This window comes from Leptonychotes weddellii, chromosome 7 (assembly GCF_054177405.1).
Source record: "Leptonychotes weddellii isolate Sample4059 chromosome 7, ASM5417740v2, whole genome shotgun sequence".
Taxonomy (NCBI): Eukaryota; Metazoa; Chordata; class Mammalia; order Carnivora; family Phocidae; genus Leptonychotes; species Leptonychotes weddellii.
Genome location: NC_138375.1, coordinates 115,256,629 through 115,283,189, shown reverse-complemented (window position 1 = coordinate 115,283,189; position 26,561 = coordinate 115,256,629). Strand labels below are relative to the sequence as shown.

Sequence of the window (26,561 nt, the reverse complement as noted above, 5' to 3'; positions counted from 1 at the left end):
GAGGCTGGATCCCTGTGAGTCTCCCCTGGGCTCCTCTCCCGCAGCTACCCTGCCAGGATCCCCTCCCTCCCTCCACCATTCTTCCCACTGCGTCTCCTGCCTAGCTAGGTGCCCACCTTTCCTGATAACTTGGCTCTGGGTCCTGGGGCTCCCACTGGGGCTGGCTGTGCCATGGAGAGGCCCGCTGCCTATGGGGCCTATGGGGTATCTGTGACTGGCTGACACTGATGTTACCTCTTCTTTCTGGGCCCTGCTCTGCCCTGCTGCCTGCCTGCTCGCCCTCTGCCCTGCTCTGCCCCTCTGGCATGGCTGTGAGCAGACCCTGGCTCGCCTAAGAAATGCCGTGCTCGCTTTGGCCTCAACCAGCAGACGGATTGGTGTGGTCCGTGCAGGTGGGTTTGTCCCCACCACCATCCTCCCTTTGCTTCAAGCTGCTTCCCTGACTCTGCACATGTTCTGCTGGGCCTGTAGCCCTCCTTTGGTCCCCCAGTCCCATAGCATACCCACAGACTGGGGAACCCATGTCTCCTAAGAATGGTCTAGAAAAGAAAGGCAGACTCAAGAAGGTAGTTCTGGCCCCTGGTGCCTAGGGTCCTCTGTTAATGAGGACCTGATGCTGACTAAGGTTAGCAGATCCTCAGCAGGCCAATCTCATGTACCCCATTCAGTGGGCCTGAGCCCCTGGCTACCAGGCCTAGAACTCACCATGGTCCACCAATTCCCTCACTTCAAGTTAGGATCCCTGCCTGTGTTATCCTGAACGCTTAAAAACCCAAAGTGACTGTAGTAGAGGACCGCCTGGATGCCAAGTGGTCACGTACCTCATCTACCTGAGACCAGGGACTGCAGAGGTAGGGAGAGAGGAAGAGGGGGTATCCCTGGGCCATCCTAGCAAGAGGGCCGTACTTAGGCTCTGTGGCACTAAACCCATGTGTTTCCCCATACAACAGAGAAGTGTGTATGTGAAAAGAAGGTATACCTACCAGGTGGCTAAAGTTTGCCTGGTTGAGGTTGAGGCTAGGTCTGGTAAGGCTGAGTCTACCTCAGGCAGTGAGTTCACAGACTCTAAGGAATACCGTCCAGTCCCTCAGAGTGTCCACCATGCTCCCTCTCCAAGGGCAAAGAGGAACTTGGGCAGTACGTAAGTGTGTGTATATACACACGTTGGGCGCATTTGTATTATTCTGCCCGAGCACCCCCCAGGAATCCACAAGCAGTGCAGCCCTTTGCCTTACTGCAGATCTGAGCCCCACAAACACGTGAAGCAGAGGCTCCACAGCCCAAACTGGGAGATGGCTCCCCTGGAAAACAGGAGGCAGCCCCCACAGCTAGCCTGCAAGAGGTTCCTGTGCCACCCTGTGGCTGTGCTGGGAACTACACCTGTTCCAAGTCTGGGCCAGGCCCAGCAGAAGTGCAGTGCTAGGTTTGCAGGCACAGGCACATCACCCAAGTCCTGGGGACAGGGGACAAGAGATCAGCAGGCCTGTGCAAGGACAGCATTTTCTGGTTGTGGTGTATGACTGTGAATTCACCCTCTGTTTACAGATAACTCTCTTCACTATTCCTAGGAGGAAAAAGAAATGCATTCGGTACTTACCCGGAGAAGGCCGCTGCCCCAGCCCCGTTCCTTCCGATGACAGTGCTCTAGGCTGCCCCGGGTCCCCAGCCCCCCAGGACTCGCCCTCATACCTCCTGCTGCCCCACCTCCCCACAGAACTGCTTGCTAGTCCTGCGGAGCCGGCGCCTACATCACCAGGGCTCTCAGCCGCTCTCAGCCTCCCAGCCCCCTGGACCCCCCCAGGCCCCCCCCGGCGCCCTGCAGAGTACACAGGTGCAACGACAGGAATCTCAGAGACAGGCAGCCTAGCATGCACAGGACACCTGGCCGCCTCCAGGGACCCATCCTCTGAGAGGAAGCGACAGAGCCCCAAATCACATGGAAACTGGCCAGGGGCCCTGTTACCTCCCTCTCAGGGACCAGGCCCAGGAGACTTCCGAGGCTGCACAACTTCTGCCTGAACCTGGGGCCATCAATTCCAACTGCTCCAAGTGGTGGGAATCAGATTGGTGGTGTATCGTCTGATTAAGGGCATCCCTTGTGCCTACAGCAGCCTGCATCTATTCTTTTTACCACCTGTCTTGCTGGCCAGATGCCCCCTGCCTCCTCCTCTGCTTTTCTGCTATAGGTCACAGATGGGCGGGATTGAGCCCAGCTACTTTCCGAACCCTACACCTCCCCAGTCCCACCACTGCCACACCCTCCCCATACCAGACACTTCATGGACCAAGAATGAGCTGGTTTATGAAACAACACCTCAGCATGGTCACAACCACATGCTCAAGAGGACAATGCTTCTCTCAGAAAGGCCCGGAGAAGCCCTGTTGACAGAGAAGGAGTAATTATTCATAAGCTGGACCAGAAGGAAGCCTCTTGCCATGTTCTCAAGAGCTTGCAAGACGAGGAGGGGATGGAACGGGTTAAATCTAGGCCTATCACCCTAGGCAACAGGAATGACCAGACACTATCTTATCAGGCAAGTATGGGCAGTGAGACGTACCTGGCTCTGGTTCAAATTACTTGGAAATGTTTCCAAGAGAAACTCAACCTCCCCAGAAGCTCTGATGACCAAGGTCCCAAGCCTGTCTCTAATGGCTGAACTCGACAGCCAAAAGAAATTATGGCCCCAAACCCGGTGTGCATCCCTCCCTACCCCGAGAGCCTCTGTCACAGCTCCATTTTCTGCTTACCCGGGTCAGTCTAGGTGGCTCGTGAGCAGTTGAGGGCAAACCTCATGACATCCAGTGCCTACCTTTCAGCACGAAACAGGCCAGCTTCAGTTTCCCGATGGGGCTGCAGGAAGGACCATCACCATCAAAGCAAGGAGCCCAGAGAACCTCTAGTGGTAGTCAGTGGGTTTTCACCACAGCCTACTTTAACCCATTTCTGAGCCAAGCTTCAACCCTGAGCCTTAAAAAAAAAAACTTTTAATTTAATTTTTTTTTTTGCCCTCTTCCTCACTGTACATAGCCTGAATCCAAAGAAAAAGGGCTGTTCCTATACCCGTACATCCCTCAACAAAAGCCTTTAGTTCCGACTTTAGCCACTGGCTTCTCAGAATCCAAAGAACATATATTCTAGTGTAGTGTTGCAAGAAGTCTTGAAAGAAAAGGACTATTGTAGTGTTCAAAATATTTTTGTATTGTTAATGCATCATCAAACAAAAACTTTTTTAACGTGAGAATAAAGATTCTTTTTACTGGGTTTCGAAATTTTTCAAAGCTTGACCCAAAGGAATAAGCTGTTTCAGTAATAGAGCTTGACACTCTCCTTTTCTTACCCACAGCCATAAAACTTGGGGTTTATTCTCTATCATGGGACACATGTTCTCAAGACTTTCAATCAACAGAAGCCAAAGATTACTTTCCTCACCTTCCCTATTGGGGCTTAGGCCCTGCCCGGCCTTCCAACCACAAGAGCTAATCTCCCTCTAAGTGTAAACTCCCCAATCCTCGGACCTCACAAGTGATGCAGGGACAGGCCAGCCTGCATATGGGAATGGGCTGTAAACTGCCACCACAGACCCACATAACCACTAGGCTCCATCTTCCTCCCGCAGAGAGAAAAGACCCAGTACTCCATAAGCACACATCCTATTTTGAAGCAAACCGGAGTCTCTCATAAGCTGGTATCAGAAAACTTGAAAGAGCATTTTAATAGCACCCTTTCCTCCCAAAAGCTAATTGGGTGCTTAAAGTATCTTCCTATTTTTATACAAAACCTCTCCAGTTTGATAAATCTACAGCCTCCCTTTTAACAGCAGTTTCCATCATGTTTAAGAATACCGCTAACTCCTCAAACTCCTCATGAATGTAGAAGGTGCAAAACCACTTCAGTAGGTCAAGCAAATAAAAATGCTGGGCAAGAAGATCCCAAGTCACCACGCATTGTAATTTTCACAGAGTTCTATTTTTGGGATTTTATGTTTAAAAATATTTATAAATAAAGTCATCTTCCAGAGTAGTGTCTATCTAAAGTAGGCCACTGGAAGTTGTAATCCCAGATTTGCTTTTTTTCCGGAAGGGTACGAGAGGAGACCATTCTCTCGACATCTGTCCCATTTAAAGAATTCCACTCTGGCCTAGTTGTTTCAAAAACTACATTTTAAGGCTTATGCAAGACTGGATTGCTGCATCTGATTTGGTGTCTTATTTAGAGCACATTGGGTACAGGAACAATGCACCCTTTGTGTATGGGAGGGTACAGAGGGGGGCTCTGGCAACTTTGTTAAAATCAAACCAGCCTCTTAAAAAAAAGTGACTTCAAAGAGGAAACTCAAATCCTCCTAGATCACACCAGCACATTCCTGAGGCCACAGGTGACTTGAGAGTGAGGTCCTAAATACAGTTTCAAATAGTACACCAGTCCCACCTCTCTGCAAGCCAAGAACTAGCCCTGTTTCTAAGACCTCACAAGATGCCCCAACCTCCCTTACACATTCCCAGAAGAGAACAGGCAAACCGGCTTGGCATCTGTGCTGCAGTGAGTTCTCTTGCACTCACGGGGAAGGCCCAGCTCAGCAAGCTGCACGGCCTGCCCAAGTCTCTCAATCTGAACACATCCCCCGCCCTTTTTTTTTTTTATATAGGAAGCCCTGTGGCCACTCTTTCTAGCTGTATCTTTTTTTTTTGTTTTTTTAAGATTTTATTTGACAGACAGCGAGAGAGAGAACACAAGCAGGAGTGGGAGAGGGAGAAGCAGGCTTCCTGCTGAGCGGAGAGCCCGATGCGGGGCTCAATCCCAGGACCCTGGGATCATGACCTGAGCCGAAGGCAGACGCTTAACGACTGAGCCACCCAGGTGCCCATCTTTTGAACGTCCCTAAAGCACTGCTGCCCACTCTACTGAGTGTACAGTTAAGTCTGGCTAGAAAGGCCACAAGTGCCGGGAAACAGACTGATTCTTTACATTGTTCCAAAGAAGAAATGAAATAGGTTCCTGCATGCATTTCTAGAAAAACAGCCTAGAAAGGGCAAGGGTAACAAAGACTTGTCAGGCCTATATATCAAAGTAGAAGATTTGAGACCAAGAACAATTCCTTATATAAAAAAGCTGATTGGCTTTTCTTTGAAGTTAGAAAGGCTGCTTTATCATGACTTTCTCAGGTCTACCCAGAGCTTTAAGAGTTCACCAAGGGTCCCTGAAAGAGAGCTGACCACCCAAACAGACCCTGGTTCCTAGGCTCCATCAATGCAGACTATTCTAATCACCTCTGTCCCAGAACTCTAATTCAGGCTCCTGGGCTTTCTACTGGCCCGGAGCAACTAATGGACCTTTGTTGGTCTATTTGTCCACAATGGGCCAAAGGGGTCTGAGAAGAGCCCTAACTTAACTACTTAAACAGCAGGAGACATAGGTGGGGATATTCCTAGAGTCGTTGGCTAGAATGAAAGCCAGCTCAGGTCAGGAGAGATTTTTTTGAAATAATAATATAATAATAATAATATGGGATTAGGCAGAGAAGTTTAACCGGAAAAAGCAAATTCTGTCCTAGGGGTAGGAACTGTGCTATCTCTTAGCATTTCTCAGGAGTTCAGTCATGCAGAGTAAGGAGTATTTCATCAGCCATAAATTATACAGAAAACAGTAGTTCAAAGCTGGTACTTCTTTTCAAGTTCACCTGGGGCTTTGGACCAGATCCTCCTTTTCCATTCAGGTATTCTCTCCTTTATCTGAAGGCTTATTCTTTTAAGCATGTGCAGTCAATTTTGGGGCAGGGGAGGGGAGGAGGAATGGGTAGGGGAAGGGGAGAAATATGGAGGAATTAGGTCGAAAGAACAAAGGAAACCAAGCCAGCAAACAGGCCACTCTGGAAACTCCTCTTGAATGTAGTTTTCTGACAGTGTAGCTCTCTCTACTCCCACCCATCCTATAAGCCTCCAGTCTCTGCAGAGCATTTGAAGCAGGTAAGAGAAGCTGTAAAAGAGCACACTCAGCACAGCAAGGACAAATATGCATTTGCACAATACAGGAGCGAAGTATTGAAACTGAGAGCACTTTGATGGACTAGGTGGATTCTCAGACTGAAAGAAGAGGCAGGCTGGCATACAGATCAGGTTTCAAGTTAAGCACTGTCAGAAGGTCATGAGAACAGATACTGTAAGCAACTCTATTCTATATTCCTCCCACAAAATGCCTCTCGGTATTGGCACACACACCAGATGTAGCCAACGGTGTTAAGATGCCACAAGGCAGCAAGTATATCATCTGTGAGTTAAACTATCACTCAAGTCCCACACTGGACATCCATCAAACGAGAGCTCCCTGACCAACATCTTTATGCCACCAATAAGGTTCATATCCACTGACCGCTCAACAGTAAGGACAGCACTCAGTCTATCCTGCTAAGGTGTCCAAAAGGCTCAATGTTGGGCCACGGGATATATTCTCAACTTCTCACATCATTCGTCTTGGTATGCACATCCAGTTCCCTTACTCATTCTGCCTTTTAGAGAGAGGTTTTTAACAGCAAACAAAGGCATCAATTAGGACTCCAAATGCAAAATCCCCCATCACATCCTTTAGTACAATACTAAAAGTTTTAGTTCAACCACCCAAGAACTGCACTGCCTGACATGGGTCTGATCAACACTCTCCTGGTCACCAAAATTCTATCACTAATCCAGCACAATGTGTCTTTCCAGCCTATACTCTCCAGCAGACCTGACACCCAACCCTCTGCTGGTAGTTCCAGACTGAGCACTGCTTCCCCCCTCACCATGGCATCCCTCCATCCCCAACCAAAACCACCAATTCGTTTCTTCTCACAGAACCTTTCTTAGGCCCTTCCAGCCCTAGAACCCCCATTTACTCATTAATCTTGTTTTGTCCAGGAACATTTTTATTACGGTTCCTCATCCCCTCCTGGCAGTATTTATGCTTTGCCTCATTAGCTACACCAAAAGCTCCCAAGAGAGAAACCATGGCTTACACTTCCTACAAAGGAGAAGCTAGGAGCTACTTTAGAGATTCAGCCATTTCACAGGCTTTCCCTTTACTAGCAATCTTTCCCCTAATTCTCTTCTGTACTAGCCAGAAATCAGTTTTCATACAAACTAAATAACTGAAGATTATCATCTTTTTAAAGCTCAAGCAACTTCACAGGAAGAACATTTGATTCTTTCCCATTTAAATATATAGGGAGCTTTAGAAAAAAGAAAGCTCTGAAACATCTTCAAATGGGAAGGGGTGGCAGAAGTTAAGCTTCAAAGGATAAAAGCGTCTTTGGCCATGGATAGGGTGAACAATGCTCAGATCAAGAGGTCTGCTGCTCTCTCAGTTCTTAACTTGTGGAAGTACTTCCTATGCATGTATAAATCGCCCTCTAAGAGTCTAGGCGACCTATCTAATTTCTTAATTTCCCTTGGATCGGCAAACAAACTATAGAATTGGCCAATTTTTAAATAAACTAAGAGATTGGGGTGCCTGGGTGGCTCAGTCAGTTAAGTGTCTGCCTTCGGCTCAGAGCCCTGGGATCAAGCCCCATGTTGGGCTCCCTACTTGGCAGGGAGTCTGCTGCTTCTCCCTCTGCCCCTCACCCCGTTCTCATGCTCTCTCTCTCCCTCAAATAAATGGGTAAGATCTTAAACACACACACACACACACACACACACACACACACACAACAACAACAAAAGTAAACTAAGAGATCATGTGGTTTGGAATATCTGCCTGCCCTGATTCACATGCTCATAGTGACTTACTCTCCTTCTTCTCCAGCTAGTTCCAGTCTAAGCTCCTCATTACCGTTAATTCATGTTACTGGGGCACAGTCCTAATAGTCCACCAAATTATGGTAAAGATCTTGTTTAATTCTAGCAGCTGGTATGTTCCAACAGGTGCAGAATCAACAGATCACAGCTGCAATGCTGCTCAGGAATTTTTACCTTACTGGGATGAGTTTGTGGATCTTTGGAAAAATATAAAAATTGCAAAGCAATACGTACCTTGTGTATTAAAGTTAGATTTATGAAGGCAAGCTAATAAAATACAAAATATAATAGCACTTCAAATGACATAACTTGCTTCTACAATGTAAGAATTACCAGAATCTGTTTGAGGGGGGCATATCCTTAATCCATGACAATGTCAGAGAAAAAGGAATGAGCTAATATTGAGAAGGAATATGGTTTACTCTCAATCATAAGTGACACAGTCAATGAAAAGCTGAGAAGCCAAAGAACTATCACACGGGGGTCTTCATCACCAACAGCACCACTCTGCACGTAGCTACCATTTCCAACTTACCCGAGGCCAGGTAGGCACTAAGAGGCAGAAACAGGAGTCCAGCCTCACAGTATGACTTTGTGCCACAGTATTAGTTTAGAACAGCTGGGAAGTGAGAGGGTAGGAGAGAATGTATCTCTGGAGACAGATTTGGCTACTATGGATAATGGGAAAGAGCCACTCACTTTCCCTGGGTAAGGTGAGGGCCCAGAAAACTGGAAGACTTATTAAAGAAATAGCAACTAGCAGGCAAGAGCGAATAGGGCAGGCAGCACGCAGCAGCCAGTCTGCAGTGCCTCTGAGCACCCTACCCGTGACTGATGTGGGCACACAATGTCCAAAAATGGCCTATTTTCTCTTATATGAGCTGTCAGATCTTTATGAAACCTGAGAGTTTAAGATTATCAGGACGTTTTATTTAAAGCCTAGGGCCACAGTCTACAGAAAATCAGGAAGAGAACAAAAATCTTAACTACTATATTGTCTGTCCACTCAGTCTCACCTATTCAAAAAGATCCCAGTGTCCTTTAAATATGGGTAGTGCCATTATTTAGACCTGTAATCCCAACAATCCTTGGGGGTTATAGAGATTCAGAACTAACAGAGAAAAGTAAAAGGTTTTGTCTCCTGGAAGCCGTTATTTCCTTTCCAAACTACACAAGGCATGTGCTAACAATCCTGAACTTTCAGTTAAGAGTTCTATTTTTTTTTTTTTTCAGATTTTATTTATTTGACAGAGAGAGAGACAGCGAGAGAGGGAACACAAGCAGGGGGAGTGGAAGAAGGAGAAGCAGGCTTTCCACGGAGCAGGGAGCCCAATGCGGGGCTCGATCCCAGGACCCTGGGATCATGACCTGAGCCGAAGGCAAACACCCAACGACTGAGCCACCCAGGTGTCCAAGAGTTCTATTTTTCACAATCATGCTAGAGATCTTGCTGGGGGTGGTTGAACTTTTCGCAAGAACTGACTGTTATGGTGGGAATTAAAGGTGAGACACTCCAGCTAGGATTGAATTCTGCTACCTTCCCAAGTGAACCCAGGACAGATGGAAAACAAGCTAATTCCTGAGAATAAAGGGAATCAGGGATCCAGAAGCAGTCATAAGGGTCGGCAAACTTTTTCTCTCAAGGGCCAGAGAATAAACATTTTAGGCTTTTCAAGTCAAATATAGTCTCCTGTATTGATTTTTTAATAATCCTTTAAAGACATAAAACCATTGTTAACTCAAAGACTGCAAAAATAGGCTGTGGGCTGGATTTCACCCACACACGGGCTGTAGTTTGCAATCTGGTACAGACGACAAATAGGAATTCATGTGAGATAGTATATGGGACTTTATTAAACAAGATACAGATTCAGGGCAAATGAGAAGTGAAGTATAAAGGCAAACTACTATCAGCGAATAATCTGAGCCAAAACAGCTCACAGTAAACATGAAGAGAATGCAGTAGGACTACATGTGAATAGAGATGATGCTAAATGGGAAAGCAAGAGAAAAGGGAGCACAAGGAGGAAAGAAAAAGATAACAATTTGTGAGCCATCTCAAGCACCAAGAAAACTTCATTCTACTGTAGGGCAGAAGCTGGGAACAGTGAGTGCAGTCCTGTGCAGCCACGTGCACCAGTAAGAACTGAAGCACTGGCTCCAGGGAACCAGATCATGACAATCAGAAGAGACACAAGTCTATCAGAACCCAATGGTTAGGTCAGCAGCCTCCAGCGAGCTAGGACATCAACTTCCTGCAAGCAGTCTCCAGCTACAGAACCATACATATACTTAACTCATTTAATAGTAAGTGAAGAGACACAGTTAAGTACACAAAAGCAAACCATTTACCACCTACTACGTAACTTATTTTTTATTGAAAGTATCTTGCATTCATGATGGATGCTTTCTAGGTTTTGCCAGACATTTTAACGTTAAAGGTTAAATTATTTTTTACATGCAAGTAGTGTGAAGTTTCCCCCACATGGGATCAATGATTATAAGAAGATGACATAACCACATGGGTTATTTGTCTTTTTTAATCGAAAAGCTAAACAGACTGGCTATATTCCCCCCAAAACCACAAACTGAGTAGTAACTGAGTCTCTAGCCAACATATTCAAAGCTGAGGATTAAAAATGCAAAAACAAGTCCTTAGATCCAATTAAGGGAGCCCTGCTACATACAGGCTAATCAATACCAGGGGTACTCCTTGACTCCAGGAAGCTGGAAGACATCCTAATAACCCCACTCAAAACATTTACCTCAGGTAGCCTTTTTCCAGTTTCCAACTCATGAATAAAAAGAATATGTTGTTAATTCTATTTCAGAAAACTTTTTTCAACTTGTTTTATTTACAATGCCAACTTTTAAAAGGTCATTAAACTAAAGTTAACTAGACAATAAACTAGGCAGAAATCGCTTTACAAAGAGAGTTTCGGAAAGCCCAAGATGCCACCTTCTACAGAGAACCCACAGTTCAGGTTTATTTAGAGCAAAGAAAAAAGAAACTTTTGATCCATACTAGAAGAAACTCAGCCATAAGTTTGGAATCTGTACTCAAACTACACATGCAAGGAGGACAATATTCTGCTTAAACAACTGATTTGCTGCTGCCATTTGTCTACTGTTTGTCTAATATTAACAATTATAAACAGAGCAGTGCAACTAGTATTTGGAACAATCCTTACAGTGTTACAGTGTCAGGCATAACATTTCACTTCTCTTCACACCACTGGTTCTCTTTGCGTACCTAGAAGAGACAGATAGAAGGAAGTACCTTAAGTAGTCTTTCTTAAGACTACTACCTAATGATTCATTAACAGCCTGTGAGGAGGGTCACAAAGGGACAGACGGAAAACTAGAAAAATACCCAGTTATGAGTACACTTCCTTACCCTTCTTCGCCTCCCCAGGTTTTTATTCTGCCCTGCTGAAATGATCAAAAAAGCAAAAGCAATGGGGCAATTAAAGCTTCAGTCACCAGAACTGACAACAAATTCAAATACTTCATTCACATTATTTTAGTCTGTAGCTGTGTCAACACTGATCTATTCATTCATTTCTTCCCCCATTCACTAAGTTGCTTTCAAGTATCCTGGCAGAACACCCACAGGAGTTGCTGTTCTGAAGTCAAATAGCTATGGCTTACATTTAGGGTCCCAGGTGCCCAAACCAGTAACTGTGAAGGAGGAAATATCAAAGAGCACCTTTCGTTGAAAACTAATTGTTCTTATGCTTATACAAGAGCGGTAGCATGTAAGTGTTTAGACTCACAGACCAATCTCTCGACAAGAGTATTTTTTATGACACAGAAAGTACCTATTATCATCTTTCAGAAAGTCAAGTCTCCTTGACAGAGACCCATCTCCAGGCATGTTTTGAGTTTTACTTTTTTTTTAAAAAAGCATGTGATCAGGAACAAGCTGTGAGCAACTTACCTGGGCTTCCTCTTCTTCAGTAAAGTCATTTTTGATATTGAAGGTCTTGCGGATCTCCTCAGGAGTTTTCCCCTTGATCATATTGGCAACAGTCTTGCATGTAACATCAAGCAAACCTTTGATATCTAAGTAGTTCGCAGCCTGGAAAGTGTTGTTTTCATTTAAGTATATGTGATGTTTTAAACTAAATCCAAAGTTAGTGACTGTAAATCCATACTAATTAAGCTTAAAATGCTAATTTCATGAAATTAAAGGGAAAATCAGATTCTTTGGTGAAATATTTTCATACATCCCCTTCGTTACACCTTCTGTAATATGGAGTCCTGCTGCTGCTTTAAGCAAACCACACCACCTCAAATGCTAAAGAATGGTCACTACTTGTGGGGGTGTGTGTGTGCTCACAGGCACATAAGCACCACATGGCAAATCTTGACAGAAGTATTTACAGAGGCAGAAGCAATAACAGCGTTGCATTTTACTGATCTTCTCAAAAAGTGAGCTTTTAGATTCTTTGGTTTTCTCTCCTGTTTTCTGTTATATAAATTTATGCTCCTACCTTTAACATTTCCTTTCTTTGGGTTTAATTTCATCTTTGACTAGTTTAAGGTAAAAGCTTAGATCACTGATTTGAGACTTTTTTCTTTTCCAATACAGGTGCTTTAGTGCTACCAACTTCCCTCTGAATACTACTTCAGCTACATCTCATACATTCTCGTATGTTGGCTTTTATTTCCATTCAGATCAAAATACTTTCTGGCATAAAATTTCTAATTCTCTTTTCCAATTTTTCTTTTGATTTCTTGACTCATGGGTTACTGAGAAGTTACTTAAGTTTTTCCAGATAGCTTTCACTCATTGACTTCTAATTTAATTTCACTGTGATCAGAAAACAGTGTGCCTTGAATCCTTTCAAATTTGAGACTTGTGTTTTACCTTGAACATGTCGATCTTAATAGTACACACTTGAAAATGCATTCATTGCATGTCATGAGATTTAATGGTCTATAAATGTCTATCAGAACAAGTCTGTCAATAGTGTTATTTGAGGGCGCCTGGGTGGCTCAGTTGGTTAAGCGACTGCCTTCGGCTCAGGTCATGATCCTGGAGTCCCGGGATCGAGTCCCGCATCGGGCTCCCTGCTCGGCGGGGAGTCTGCTTCGTCCTCTGACCCTATCCCCTCTCATGTGTTCTCTCTCTCTCATTCTCTCTCTCTCAAATAAATAAATAAAATCTTTAAAAAAAAAAAATAGTGTTATTTGAATCTTCTACATCCTTACTCGTTCTACTTGTTTTATCAATTAAGGGGAGACAGCAGACAGTGGATTTGTCTATTTATCCTTTGAGTTCTATTGGTTTTTGTTTCACTTTTTGGAAATCTTTTAGATAGATAAACATGTAGGACTGTCATGTCCTCTTAATATTGGACTGATTCCTTTACCACTATGCAATGACCCTCTTTAATCCTGCTGATATTCTTTGCTCTGAAATCTACTTTAAAAGTCACTGCAGTTTTCTTTTGATTACTATTAGCACAATTTAATCTTTAATCATAATTTAATCAAGTGTGTCTTTAAAAGTGTGTGTTATGGAGACACCATAGCTGAACCTTTTTTTCTTAATCCGATGTGACAATCTGTACCCTTTAATTGTTTTGTTTAGACCATTTGCATTTAACGTGATTGTTAATATGTGAATTTAAATATACCACCGTACTTGAGTTGAGAGAGAATTAAAATTCAGTAACAGTGAATTTAACAAACTCTCTTACAAGTGCTAAAGGCTCTGAACTAGAGATATCTTAAAGAATGCATTAAGAAACATACCAGAATAAGTTCAAAAAGTGTTCCTTGGTCAACTTTCAGGAATTCTTGGTCCCAAACAGGGATATCATCTGTCCGCTTTTCTTTGTTCTCATCATCCTCGGGAGGAGGGGGGTCATCCTTGTGGTGGGTGCACCACTGAATGACCTATAACAAAGAAAGTTCATTCCTTTGTGGCATTATGTCACAAGGTACTCATGCCACTACTGGGGCAAGGTTATTCCTAACAATGGGCTAAGAACTAGCTAGAAGCTGACTTGAGTAAGCAAATTACTGGCCGAGCTTGAAAAGCAAAACTGAAGCTTGAGGAATCTTCACAACCCTAGAGGCTGGAAGATCTTAGAGAAGAGCAAACCTTGCAGATAGATTGCTATTTTGACCACATTAAAAGGCTCCTCGCAAAAAAAAAATACACAACGTCAGACAGGATAATGAGTGGAAAATATGTGCAACATGAACAAGTAATTGATTACCCTCTAGAATATAAATTTTGAAAATCACTACAAAGTGGGGCACCCGGCTGACTCAGGCAGTAGAACATGTGATTCAATCTCAGGATTGTGAGTTTGAACCCCACATTGGGCATAGAGCTTACTTTAAAAAGAAAAAAAATCACTACAAAGAAACGGGCTATAGATATGAACAGGCTATTCACAAAGGAAATCTGAATACTCAAACAGGAGAAAATGCGCAGTTTCATTAGATACAAAAATCAATACTCCAGTCAGGTCCTACTCTAGAATGACCAAAAAAAAAAAAAAAAAATTTTTGATGCTCATCACTGGCAACATTGTGAGGATAACATGAACTCTTATAATGGAGAGTGTAAATTGGTATAATCCCTTTGAAAAGTAATCTAGCAACTACCTATACCTAGTGAAGATGAGGATATGCATACATTATCACCAAGCAATTCTAAATACCACGAGACTACTGAGTGTAAGAGCAAAGTAAGAAAAGCAGAAATGTCCCCTTCATAGGGGAATAAACATGTATCAAGTTTCAGGAAGCAGGTTAGACCACATGTACTATCATAAAGGCCTAAATCAACACTGAAAGTGTTACAAGTTGTAGAATCTAGGTGGCAGGTAAATGGGGTTTTGCTGTGTAGTATCACTTTTCTGTATGATCAAATTTTGTTCATAGTATATAATGCCGGAGAAATAAAAAATGCTGAAAAAAAAAAAGGCAGAGCTAAGAAATTATACTGTCAGAGGTAAAAAAGGAAAGATCTATTCTAGAAGGAAAAGCCAAGCTAGGAGTTTTCATGAAATATTATCTTTTTAAGAAGTATTCCAGTTGTGGGCGCCTGGGTGGCTCAGTTGGTTAAGCGACTGCCTTCGGCTCAGGTCACGATCCTGGAGTCCCGGGATCGAGTCCCGCATCGGGCTCCCTGCTCAGCAGGGAGTATGCTTCTCCCTCTGACCCTCCTCCCTCTCATGCTCTCCGTCTCTCATTCTCTCTCTCTCAAATAAATAAATAAAATCTTAAAAAAAAGAAAAAGAAGTATTCCAGTTGTATAAAAAAAAAAAACAGCAATTAGTATTTGTTTATGTAGGCATTAAAAAAACTCTTAAGAGAGCATGTAAGAAATTAACGTTGAGGGGCGCGGCGTCTAGGTGGCTCATTCATTGTCTGCCTTCTGCTCAGGTCATCGTCCCAGGGTCCTGGGATCGAGCCCTGCATCGGGCTCCCTGCTCAGCGGGAAGCCTCCTTCTCCCTCTCCCTCTCCCCCTACTTGTGTTCCCTTTCTCACGGTCTTCTCTCTCTGTCAAATAAATAAATAAAATCTTTAAAAAAAATTATAAAAAAATTAATGTTGATTATTATTACTTGAGGGAGTTTCAGGTCAGACTGAGACAAGGATGGGAGATTTTACTGTGTACTTTTACAGTTTTTGGATCATGCAATTATTCAGTGTGTAAGTTTAAATATGCCTAAGACTTAATAATGCAAATAAAAAAGAAAAACTTACTCTCAGAAGTGGCCCTGTATCACCCAGCCCATCAACTCTGACCTTCTGTACTAACTCCTTGCTTGTTCACTATGCTCTAGTCACCACACTTGCCTCCCCACCTTTCCTCAAAAGGTAGAGCATGCTCTTGTCTTAGGGTCACTGCACTTGATCCCAATGCCCACAATTCTCTTCCCCCACATATTCATGTCTTTGTTCAAAGATCAACTTCTCAGTAAGGCATTTCCTGACCACCTTTATTTTAAAAATAGCTAACTCTCCACCAATCAACCCACTTATACTCCATAGCTTTCCCATCTGACATATTTCTTACATTATACATTTCCCCCACACTTTTAGAATGTTAATTCCCTAAGGGCAGAGCCTCTCTGGTTCACTGCTATACCTCCAGCACCTAAAAAATACCTGGCATTTGAATGAGTGCAAACTGAGTCCTTTTAGATGCACTTTACATTAGTATATAATATAATATTAATTGCAAGACAATACCCAGAAGATCTAACTAGATAAAATATAAAGCTTCTAAACCATAAAATATAAATGGACAAAAGACAATGCAAAGTGATAGAAATGCTATATAAACAACTCCTATAAAAAGCCCACTAGACTACAAAATGGATGAACCTTGAAAACATTATGCAAAGCGCAGTAAGCCAGAAACAAAAAGACAAATATTGTATAATCCCACTTACAGGAGGTACCCACAACAGTCCAATTCATAGAGACAGAAAGTAGAATAGTGGTTACAAGGGGCTGGAGGCAGGGAGTATTGATGAGTTATTGTTTAAAGGGTACAGAGTTTCAGTTTGCAATGATGAAAAATTTCTGGAGATGGTAAGTCATGGTGACTGCACAGCAATGCAAATGTACTTAATGCCACTGAACTGTCTACATAAAAAAGTTAAAAATGGTAATTTTGATGTTATGTATATTTATAACAATTTTTTTAAAAGCCCATTAGAAAGACCTGCAAAGGAAAACAAAGCAGGAAATATAAATGGCCAGTAATACATGTAAAAAATGTTCAGGCTTAGAGAATCACTTTTTACCCAGTCTAGAGCAATTAAAAGAACTGATAATAGCCAATTATGGTAAGACATGGAAAAATATGCAGCACAGCTGCATCTTACACCAGGGTCAAGAGAAAGCAGAAGATGAAATTGCATATGGCTAATGACTTTTGAAAATCTCTGAGAAAGGGGCCAAATGGAACCAACCATTCCCATCTCTAAGCCTTGCTTATTTCCTCTGCCCTGTAAAAACTAGGTGCTGTTTCTCCAAATGAGCATGCAAGTAAATAGCTGGCTCTGTTAAGGAGCCATGTGCCCTGAAACACTAAAATTCTATTCAATGTCAAGAGCCTTTTATGCTTAAACACAAGGTAAGGTGATCAACAGTGGGGGTACATTTGTTCTCAAGCTCCCTTTGAGGCACAGCTATTCAGTGGACAAACAAAAAATTTCTTCCTTTTTGCTAAGCACATACTGTTATATTTCAGTAATTTAAATGTTTTTATCAAAAAGACTACACAACTTGGGGTGACTGGGTGGCTCAGTCGGTTTAAGTGTCCGACTCTTGATCTCAGCTCAGGTCTTGATGTCAGGGTGGTGAGTTCAAGCCCCACACTGCGCTCTGCACTGGGCATGGAGCCTACTCAAAAAAAAAAAAAAAAGACTACACAACTCAAATATTCACAGGGCCTGGTTAAATAAATACAACAGACACCTAGAGTCATAATCTGTCTGGGTAAGGAGGGTACCTATGTAGCAGTATAGGAAGATCACCAAGATGTTAAATGACAAAAGAAAAGTACATATTCAAGTACATAGTTTGTTACCTTACCTTTTTTAATATTGCTGCGTTAACATTTGGTAGAGGAACTGGGTCATCATCTCCCTCATCATCCATTCCCAAATCTAAGAAAACCAGAAAAGAGCTATCATTATTTCCTAATTCTATTATAACATTTACACCAACCAGACATCTCAAGTACCTTGTAAGACGTTGTCTAAAAGACCATGAAAAATCCTCTACTTAAAACAGTTCTCTTATGAGCATTTAAAATAAGCAGTTTCTAACAAGAGGTCCATAAACCACCCAAAACTATATTAAATTGTATGAGTAGACAAATACAGGAATATTACATAAACAGAATCCTTAATGAGGAAGAAAAGTAACTTAATAACAAGGGGGATTGAGATGACTGGAAAGCCATGTGTGTGGGGGGGAGGGAATTGAAGCCAGACCCTTATCCTTACTTTTTATACCAAACTCTTTAGATGGGCAGCATTTAGAAAAATAGAATAAAAAGTATTTCAAGTAACAGAATCTCAATCTATTAAAATCCAAAGCCCAAAGATGTATATATATACACACACAACAAATCATGCAGCCACTGACAAAAATAAGGCAGGCAGCTCCATACATACTAGGTATGATTTCAGGATTAAGGTTTTGTTTGTTGTTTTTTGTTTTTGTTTTTTTAAGATTTTATTTATTTGACAGAGAGAGATAGCAAAAGCAGGAACACAAGCAAGGGGAGAGGCAGAGGGAGAAGCAGACTTCCCACAGAGCAGGGAGTCCAATGCGGGGCCCAATCCCAGGACCCTGGGATCATGACCTGAGCCGAAGGCAGTCGCTCAACCGACTGAGCCACCCAGGCGCCCCTACACTTATGTATTTAAATTTTAAAATATCTCCAGAAGGATACATAAGAAATTGTTAACAATATTATCTGTAGGGAAGTTAACAACAATGTGGGTTGAGGGACTCAATTTCAGTGTATACCCGTTATTCATCACATACATATTATCTATAATTTTGAATCTACAGGTTGTCCTAGTAAAAAGACTAACTTCCAAATTCTCAAAGTGATCGGTTAAGTCCAAAGAAAAAACTTAAAATTAAAATCCCTGTTACTTAGGGACGCCTGGGTGGCTCAGTCGGTTAAGCGTCTGCCTTTGGCTCAGGTCATGAGCCCAGGGTCCTGGGATCAAGTCCCGCATCGGGCTCCTTGCTCAGAGGGGAGACTGCTTCTCCCTCTGCCTACTGCTCTCCCTGTGTGCTCGCTCGCTCTCTCTGGCAAATAAATAAAATCTTTAAAACAAATAAAAATTAAAGATTCTAAATAAGAGTATTTTTCATGCCAATGGGTCTGTCCTTCAGTTTCTACATGACTTAAAAAAGAGGTGCCCAAAGTTATTTAATAGTTAGCAAGTACCAGTATTAGAGGCCGCAAGTTACTTCAGCTCTATATTGGTTATAGCTGAGTATCAGTTATGCTGACATGGCCAGTGTTGAGTCAAACCATTTGAGCTCCAATGTGTAACAGGTGTCCCAGGCAATGGAGAGTCAGCAATGAATACCGGAGGACAGAAAAGAATTGTTGCAATTTGAGATAGAACTGCTCAAGATGTCTCACTGACAAGATGACACTGTAGTAAAATCCTAAAGGAGAGAGAACACCTAAGCAGTGGAAATGACAAATGCAAAGGCCTTCTGATAGGACAGCCTGGAATGTCCTAATAACACTAAAGCAATCTAGTGTTACTAGAGCATGGTTAGCAAGGGTGAAAGGAGTAGATGAGACCAGTGACAGGGGACCTGACGGTAACAGGGTCTCAAACATTTTAACTACTGTATTGGGAAGAGATGGTAGAGAACAGCAGAGAAAAGAAGAAAATCAACTATGGGGCTGGCAATAATCCAAGCACAAGACGCTGGGTGGCTTATACAGGTTTACAGCCATGGAAGAAGAAATGATCCAATTCTGGACGCATTTCGATGGCAGAGGCAAAAAGATTTGCCAACAGATGGCAAGCACAATGTGAGTCAGGGAAGACTAAGGTTTATGACATGAACAACTAGATGGATGAAACTGCCATTGCAGTTACCATTAACTGATATGGGGAAGGCTGTCAGAGAACTGTTACTGTGAAGGGCTGGGAATTAAGAACTCTAGTTTCCTAAGTCTGAGGTACCTATTAGAGATGCAAGGGTAGACCAAGCAGTTAAATTATGCCAAGTCTAAACACCAAAAGAGATCAGAATTGTGGATAGTTTGGGGAATTGGTGTAAAGATGGCTTATAACACTATCAGACTAGGTGAGATGACCAAGGGAATGAAGGAGTATAAATATGATGAAGAGGTTCAATGATTAACCCAGCCCTTGGGAATTACAAGCATTAAAGATGAGAAGACAAAAAGCTGTGAGTGAGTAAGTAGTAACTAAAGTATCCTGGAAGTGGAATGTAGAAGGGGATGATCAAATGGTGTCAACTGGTCTAGATGAGAAATCAAACATAAAACAACGCACATGACAACACGGCAGTCACGGAGCTTAACGAGCAGTTTCACTGGAGTGGTAAAGATTAGATTCAAGAAGTATCTTATTTTCCTGTAGAGATGGATCACTCATTTCCCCTCCTCCTTTCTACTAATGTTGCTCCTTGATCCCATCTCAATCTAGAGTAAAACTTTAAAAATGACTGTGTCAATTTGGACTAAGCCACTTTTGCTTTTCCTGTACAAGTATGAAGTATTCTTAATCAGAGGGGAGAAAACAAAGTTACACTATATAAAATACTTGTGTTTGGGGAATCAAGATAGTACAGAAAACATAATACAGAAGACCAACTAGTTTAGATCCAAACATTATTTGGAAGAAGACTTAAGTGGTATTAAAAATAAGGGCCTTACAGTTGTAAAAGATCACTTCTCTAGCATTTAAACTAAGGATGTACAATGTCTTTTCTACTTTTAGACTGAATGCACAAGTATCAACAGTCATTCCTTTAAGCTATTTAGTTTCAAGGACTTCTGAAAGACAACTGTATCCTGATACCACAACCTGGACTTGAACAAATCAGTCAATCCATATGTACACATGCCAAGATTTTCACTTCTGATTATCCTGTGATTAGGTTTTATTTTTGTTTTCTAAGTCACAAAAAAACCATTATCAGAGATACCGCAGATGCAAAACAAGAAAAGCAGTAAGTTGCCAAATTCAATAGATTCCAATCCTGAACCAGTTAGAATTCTATATAAACCAGTGGTACTTAAAACCATTCACCCTCTGATACCCAAAGGCTATGGAAGAAAAGAATCATTTAACTGTTGCTGTCTATCACTCCCCTTGCTTCAGTGATCAGAGGCGTGGAAAACCTTCACGGAGCCCTATGTTCTTACACTGGCAAATGCTTCTTTGAAGCAGCACAGGACAGATTAGTGTGCCAGACACCAACTAAGATGAAATAAAGAACATTTCCATTGTCAAAGCAAGTATTCAGGCAGCAAATTTGGGTATCAGTTTCTACATCTTCTAGATAAAGCCTTACTCACCTGCCTTTAGGGACACTTGGATTGCTTTCACTCTTTATTAGTGACCATACCATAGTTCTTCATTCAACAGGTACTTGGTGAACAGTGACTGTGGGATGTACCAAGGGGTTTACAACTTAATAGAAGTGATCTCTTTATTTAAGTTACCAGGATACAAGACTGTAAGTGCCACATGATTGGTACTAATTACCAAAAAAGAGTTACATGCTCAGCTTTTATCAGCAAACAGAAGTCACCAGCTTAGAAAAGACACACCCTCTGCAATTTAGCTTTTGCCTCTACCACACCTAATAAATGCCATTAAAAAATTCTCTTACTATGAAATTCCAAATGACAACTGTGCAGTATATGAATGTGATAATCATTCTGGTCACCTCAAAATGCCTCCCTCTTCCCTTGACTTCCATAAATCTTACTCCACCGATTCTCCACTTCTGACTTCTACTCGACAAACACCACCTGCCTGCCATTCCAATATAGCTGACTGCCAACCTCACTTACTCCCATAGATAAATACTCCTATAATCCACCACACAAAGTCTATGTATCTCCAGCAGTCCACAGCTCAGAGGCCAAGATCCACATACTCAACTGCCTAGTAGACTGTTAAAAAAATCTTCTGGGCAGGGGGATCAAACATACCTAACATGGTCACCTCAAAGTCATTTTTTTCCCATTTCTCTCAAACCCATTCTTCAGTTCTACCAACTACAATAACACAATCTCATTCCATACCAATAAACCCCAACCAAAAACCTCGACTCTACTTTTCTCTAACACATCTTGTCTACTTTACCTCAGAATAATCTCCCAAAACACCCTAATTTTACTAGATTTGAAATTATCACCTCATTAGTACTACCCACTGTAGTCTCTCCACAAGCTTGAAAAATAACATCAGCCAAGACGTTCCCCCGGCACCACTCAGCACACTATACTAACACACTAATTACACCATGTGACAGTCTGTCTTCTTTGGTGTCTTTCTCCCTTCCTAGTTTATAAATTCTGCAAGAGCAAAGACTATTTCTCACTTATCTTCCTTTCACCCCCATAGCTAGTGCTTGGCACATAACTTTTCACTTAAGCATAAGCTACATAAAAACCTTTTATATTTGAATACTAAAGAACAGTCTTATTACTGTTAATTTTTTTTCACCAATGCTAGAAATTGAATTGTAATGTCTCCATATACTATTAATGTCCGTCAGCCCACTGGTTAATATTAAGATTGATTTTAACTAGTTAAAGTTTCAAAATGTTTCAGGACCTGTTTTCTAACCTTATTTCTTCAATGTGCGGTGTATATGCTTTGCAGCAATTTCAGAGGAATGACAAAATGGACAAAATGGAAAACTTGGTTAAAAAAAAAAAAAGACGTCTCAGTTTACCACCTACTCAGCTTACTTCTCTGTTGAAACAAAGCACTGTATTTAGATACATATAGGAAGGTATCTCTTTTTCAGAGCCTTTTATTTTTCTCATTAGAAACTGTGAATCCATACTCACTTGAAACAGAATTGGGTCATTGTCTGATGCTTAGAAATCACTTCAGTATTAGCTTATGGTCTTATCTATATGAAAAAAGTCCATTAATTCAAACAATGCAGAAAGGATGTCCTCTATCAGAAAGATGCAGTTAATTCTTTAATTTAAAAAATGTAAACATGACCCCTTCATACTCCTGAGCATTTAGTGACAAACTGTGATGACTTGTATAAATTCAATGTTCACGGGTTATCTCCAACTAAATATTACTTCCTCTCTCCCCTGACCCAGGTTTTCTAATAAACTTACCTTCCAACATGGTCTTGATAGTCACAGACTGTTTGGCAATTTCAACATCAACCTCAAATATCTCTCCATCGGAACTCTGCAACTTAATTGAAGGCATCTAAAAAAAGGTATTATATAGAATTTGAAATTTAAGAGAGATTAGTTTTATACATTTCATAAACTACAGTCTGTTCTTAGAAGACCTCTAACTTATTACCTATAAAATCCTAAGGCCATGTAGTATCTATATAACCCTGTAAAACTCTGCAAATGGTTATTCACAGGCTAGCATAGAAATGCTGCTGTCAATTTTTTCAAAGTATAACTCCTAGGAACACAAGTTTTTAAGGCTTGCCCTACTGAACTTACTACTGGTATAAATTTAAGAGTTATATCCTATATTTTGAATGCAAAATATATTTAAAATAAACTCATTTAGTCTGTGCCTGCATGTTTTTTAAAGATATATTTATTTTAAAGAGAGCAGGAAAGACAGACCACGTGTGCGCACACACATATGCACGGTGGGGAGGGGCAGAGGGAGAGAGAATCTTAAGCAGACTCTGTGCGGAGCATAGAGCCCCATGTGGGTCTTTATCCCATGACCTTGAGATCATGGCTGGAGCCAAAACCAAGAGTCGGAGGCTTAACGGGCTACATCACCGAGGCACCCCTTTGCCTGCCTTTCTGCTTTCACTAAATACTGACTACTCTCATCTGAATAGTTAGCTGCCACAGTAAACCTCCTGCAAACCAGAGAGTAGTCAGTCCAAAATAAAGCTACAAAGTAAGATATAAATTTTCCAATACTCAGATTTACCAGTGAAAAATGAGTTGTGATCCAAAGAGTGTATGAGAATATTCTTATTTTATGTTTGCATCAATGTAAAATATATAAGATAATAATATCTTTAAGGATAAACAAATGTCCATCCAATCTGCTAAACCAAACAAGGTACTTAAATTTAACAGTCCTTTTTATCTTTCATTACTGAGTTTGAGTTCTTCTGCTAAAATTCTCATAGAAATTACATGTTACTTGCTTCAAAAATGTATTTATTAACTCAGATTAATTCTGAGTCATTGGGGGAAAGGCACCTCTTAGATAAAAATTAGTTAAGCAATTAACTACAAAGGACTTGAGTTCTAGCAAAAAAAAAACTTATTTAGAATGAAAAGTTCTAAGCCATCAATTTATCTTCAGAGTCTTGAGGGAAGAAGGAAGGGCAGCAACACCTGACTCTAACGATTACTTCATGATCCCTTCAAATATCAAATATAGATTTTAAAGGCCCATGCTTCTCAGGTATTCATAATCCTGCAATGTCACTATTAACTCGAGAGTGTAGAATTTGGCTTTTAAAGCATTCACTGCACCTATTTTAGGATCAAAGCCTCCATTAAATCAGTTAATATATTCATTCTGCTTTTCTTAGGCAATTATCTCCATTCCCCAAATAAGCTGTTAGAGAAAGAAAGCAAAAAGGTAAAGCTATGTTTTAAAATCAGCCACTGAAATATCCTGCTCTCACTCATCCATGGTTGGAGAGATTCAGATTTCACTTTTCAGTTCACAAATATGTCTGTTCCTCCATGTTGCTTAGTGCTTGCCAATAATGCAGTTATCCTATTCAATGGAGAAGGGCCAGAGCAGAGGACCTTCCCTGTGACAAGGCAGTAACAAAAGGTATCCCCCAAAGAAATATTTTAACAGGAATCCAATTTTTAATTACAAAACATTCTATGTTCTTTTTATATTCCATAGTACTGGAATGAATACTACAGAAAGACAAGTCTGGCAATATAATTGATAAAATTACTTTTAAGCACGATGATCATTTCATGCTTCTTTCAAATAACTCATGGTAAATAACTACATCTGCTTAGTCATAGTCAAATTCCTGTATTAAGTTACTCTTTAGGAAGTTGAGATCTTATTAAATAAGCAGGGAGGCAATGGGTTAATCTGTAACTGAATGCACTTAGTGATCCCAAATTTATACTCAAAGAGAAGTTTTTTTTTTAATGTCATAGAGCTAGAATTCAGTGCAAAAGTGTAATGATGATAATGGACGAGATTTTGACATGCTTTCAAGACAATTCCTTAAGTTCCTTATCTTGAAAATCAATCACCCTCCATGACTGGCATGAAGTAGATTCTATCAACAACGTAAAGAAAAACCTGTGTTTTCAGTGACCCGAATTCTGACACCTTTTTGAAAGCAGAATGGACAAGTCTGCATTGGTCTACGACACAGATACATTCTATTGTGAGGCTCTGATGAAAAATTCATGACCCCAAAAGCCAAACCTGAGATCTTTATCCAGGTAAACCTCCAATTCCTGTAAAACTTGAAGTGTCTGGCTTTGAAAGAGTTGGGCCTCCTAAAAGTCACGCCACTACCATAAGAACATCTGCTATTTCAACAGTTGTTTCACCAACTCCAAGCTATGGCAAAATAATGGAGAGAGAAATTCTGAAGGCGCAGGCAGCCTGCTGGGCAAACATGCGGCCCAAGCACAGTTAGCCAGAACCGGTGACTAGTGACGCCAGATAAAAGGAAGAGAAAGGATGGGAGCGAAAAATCCAGCGCTCCCGGAGTCCCACCGCCACGCTCCTTCCGGACACCGAAACAACAAACACGCACACACGCCCACGCTCACGACAGCCTAGGGACCTCCACTGAAAGCCCCACCGCCATCCCCGCCCTGGGTCCCCGAGGCCGGCAGGCTCAGGGCCAAGGGAGGCTCCGGGCCGCAGCCTGGGCCTTGCAACCGAGCTCCGCGCAGGCGGACACTCGCCCCGTGCGAGGAAGGACCAATTCCCGGCCCTGCTCGCATCTTCTCCCGCCCGCCCGCCCGCCCCGGCGCCCACGAGGCGCCGTGAGGACGCGCGGCCAAGAGAGGGGCCCGCCGGCACCTCCCGAGAACAGGTCCGCGACGGGTTCCACTGGGCCTGAGGGAGGCCAGGCCCAGGTGCCTCCCGCCTCCGGCAGGCCAAAGCCGCAACCGTGCGGCCACCCAGCTGGCAATCCACGGCGCCACCGCCCCTTCCAGCTCGGTCGGCGGCCACTCACGGTGCTCGGTCTCAGGCAGACAGCGGGCCGTAGGCTGACAAGAACAGAGCGGCCTCAGCTACGAGAAAAGAAAGGCGGAGAACAAGGCCACTACGGCGGCGAGGCGCGGCGTCGGCCTTTATAGGAGCGGGCGCAGGCGCCGAGGACCCCGGGACCCGTGGCGTCACAGAGCCGGTGGGGCTGGCCGCCGAGATCGCCTGACGCAGGCGGAGGACGGGGTGGGGGGGGCGGGGGCGCGGACCGGCGGCGGGCGCGGGGGCAGGGCTTCGTTCTTACCCCCCCGCCACCCGTGCCCCACCCGGCCCCACCCCCGCAAGCGCGGCTCGCTGTCCTTTAAAGCAGGAACGCGGGACTGGCTGGCGTACTCCGCAGCCTGCAAGGGTCCTTCAGGCAGGGGCTGGCCTAAACCGAGTTAAAGACCCCAGCCCTGAAAAGCCTAGAAACTGCGAGTGGGTGTGTGGCGCGGAGGGGTTAGTGTGGGGGAGGGGCTGTGGCTCTCCTTTCATGACGGGGAAAGGGAGCCTGGAGGAAGAATGACAGATGGGCAGTGGCAGTTACCGCTCTGAGATTCCTCTCGGGCCCTCGGTGACATCCCCTGAGCCCAGCATGCGTTAGCTCACTGTCCACAATAACCCGTGAGGTGAAGTGTTGTTGCCCTTTCCCAGCTTTATACCTCAGAACAGATTCAGAACAACACAGTGTAGTGCTCTTCAGCCTTGTTTCCTACCGTTGTTTTCTGAAGAGGCCTCCAGGCCACAAGAACCATTGTTGCAGCAAGACCCCAAGTCTGGAAAGGAGGTCTCACTAGCAGCGAAAATCCATTCACTCAGCAGTCGTGTACTGAGTACCGAGTACTGAG

At 42.7% G+C, this 26,561-nt stretch overlaps 2 protein-coding genes and 1 long non-coding RNA gene across 4 annotated transcripts in view; 1 reads left to right on the top strand and 2 right to left on the bottom strand.

Moving 5' to 3' along the window:
• The window catches only part of TCF7 (transcription factor 7), a 32,422-nt gene extending 29,152 nt beyond the window's left edge, over positions 1-3,270 (top strand). The window contains 4 exon segments of the mRNA XM_081827058.1: positions 320-392; positions 1,569-1,737; positions 1,739-1,792; positions 1,794-3,270. Coding sequence (XP_081683184.1) covers positions 320-392; positions 1,569-1,737; positions 1,739-1,792; positions 1,794-1,910 — 413 coding nt within the window. The 3' untranslated portion in view covers positions 1,911-3,270.
• Positions 3,271-9,601: 6,331 nt separating this feature from the next.
• Positions 9,602-25,858, bottom strand: SKP1 (S-phase kinase associated protein 1). Its single transcript, XM_006731027.3, has 6 exons — positions 25,703-25,858; positions 22,647-22,743; positions 17,348-17,421; positions 13,534-13,677; positions 11,711-11,851; positions 9,602-11,023 (listed from the first exon to the last, which is right to left on the bottom strand). Exons 2-6 carry the CDS (start codon positions 22,741-22,743, stop codon positions 10,988-10,990), a joined length of 492 nt encoding a protein of 163 aa, XP_006731090.1. The 5' UTR covers positions 25,703-25,858; the 3' UTR covers positions 9,602-10,987.
• LOC145722743 (uncharacterized) lies at positions 19,911-22,640 on the bottom strand. Of its 2 annotated transcripts, none has more exons than XR_014147243.1 (2): positions 22,359-22,640; positions 19,911-22,276 (listed from the first exon to the last, which is right to left on the bottom strand). It is a non-coding gene; the product is annotated as an uncharacterized LOC145722743 (long non-coding RNA). The 2 variants fall into 2 exon arrangements; XR_014147242.1 differs by having other exon boundaries at positions 19,911-22,260.
• Positions 25,859-26,561: the final 703 nt, after the last annotated feature.

What these genes read in the sequence shown, in the direction of transcription:
- SKP1 (XM_006731027.3), bottom strand. Translation starts at nt 22,743, where the DNA reads ATGCCTTCAATTAAGTTGCAGAGTTCCGATGGAGAGATATTTGAGGTT. An exon ending in ACGCAGCAATATTAAAAAAG is followed by an intron (nt 13,678 to 17,347) that starts GTAAGGTAACAA and finishes TCTTTGTTATAG; the next exon opens with GTCATTCAGTGGTGCACCCA. An exon ending in CACTTTTTGAACTTATTCTG is followed by an intron (nt 11,852 to 13,533) that starts GTATGTTTCTTA and finishes AACACTTTCCAG; the next exon opens with GCTGCGAACTACTTAGATAT.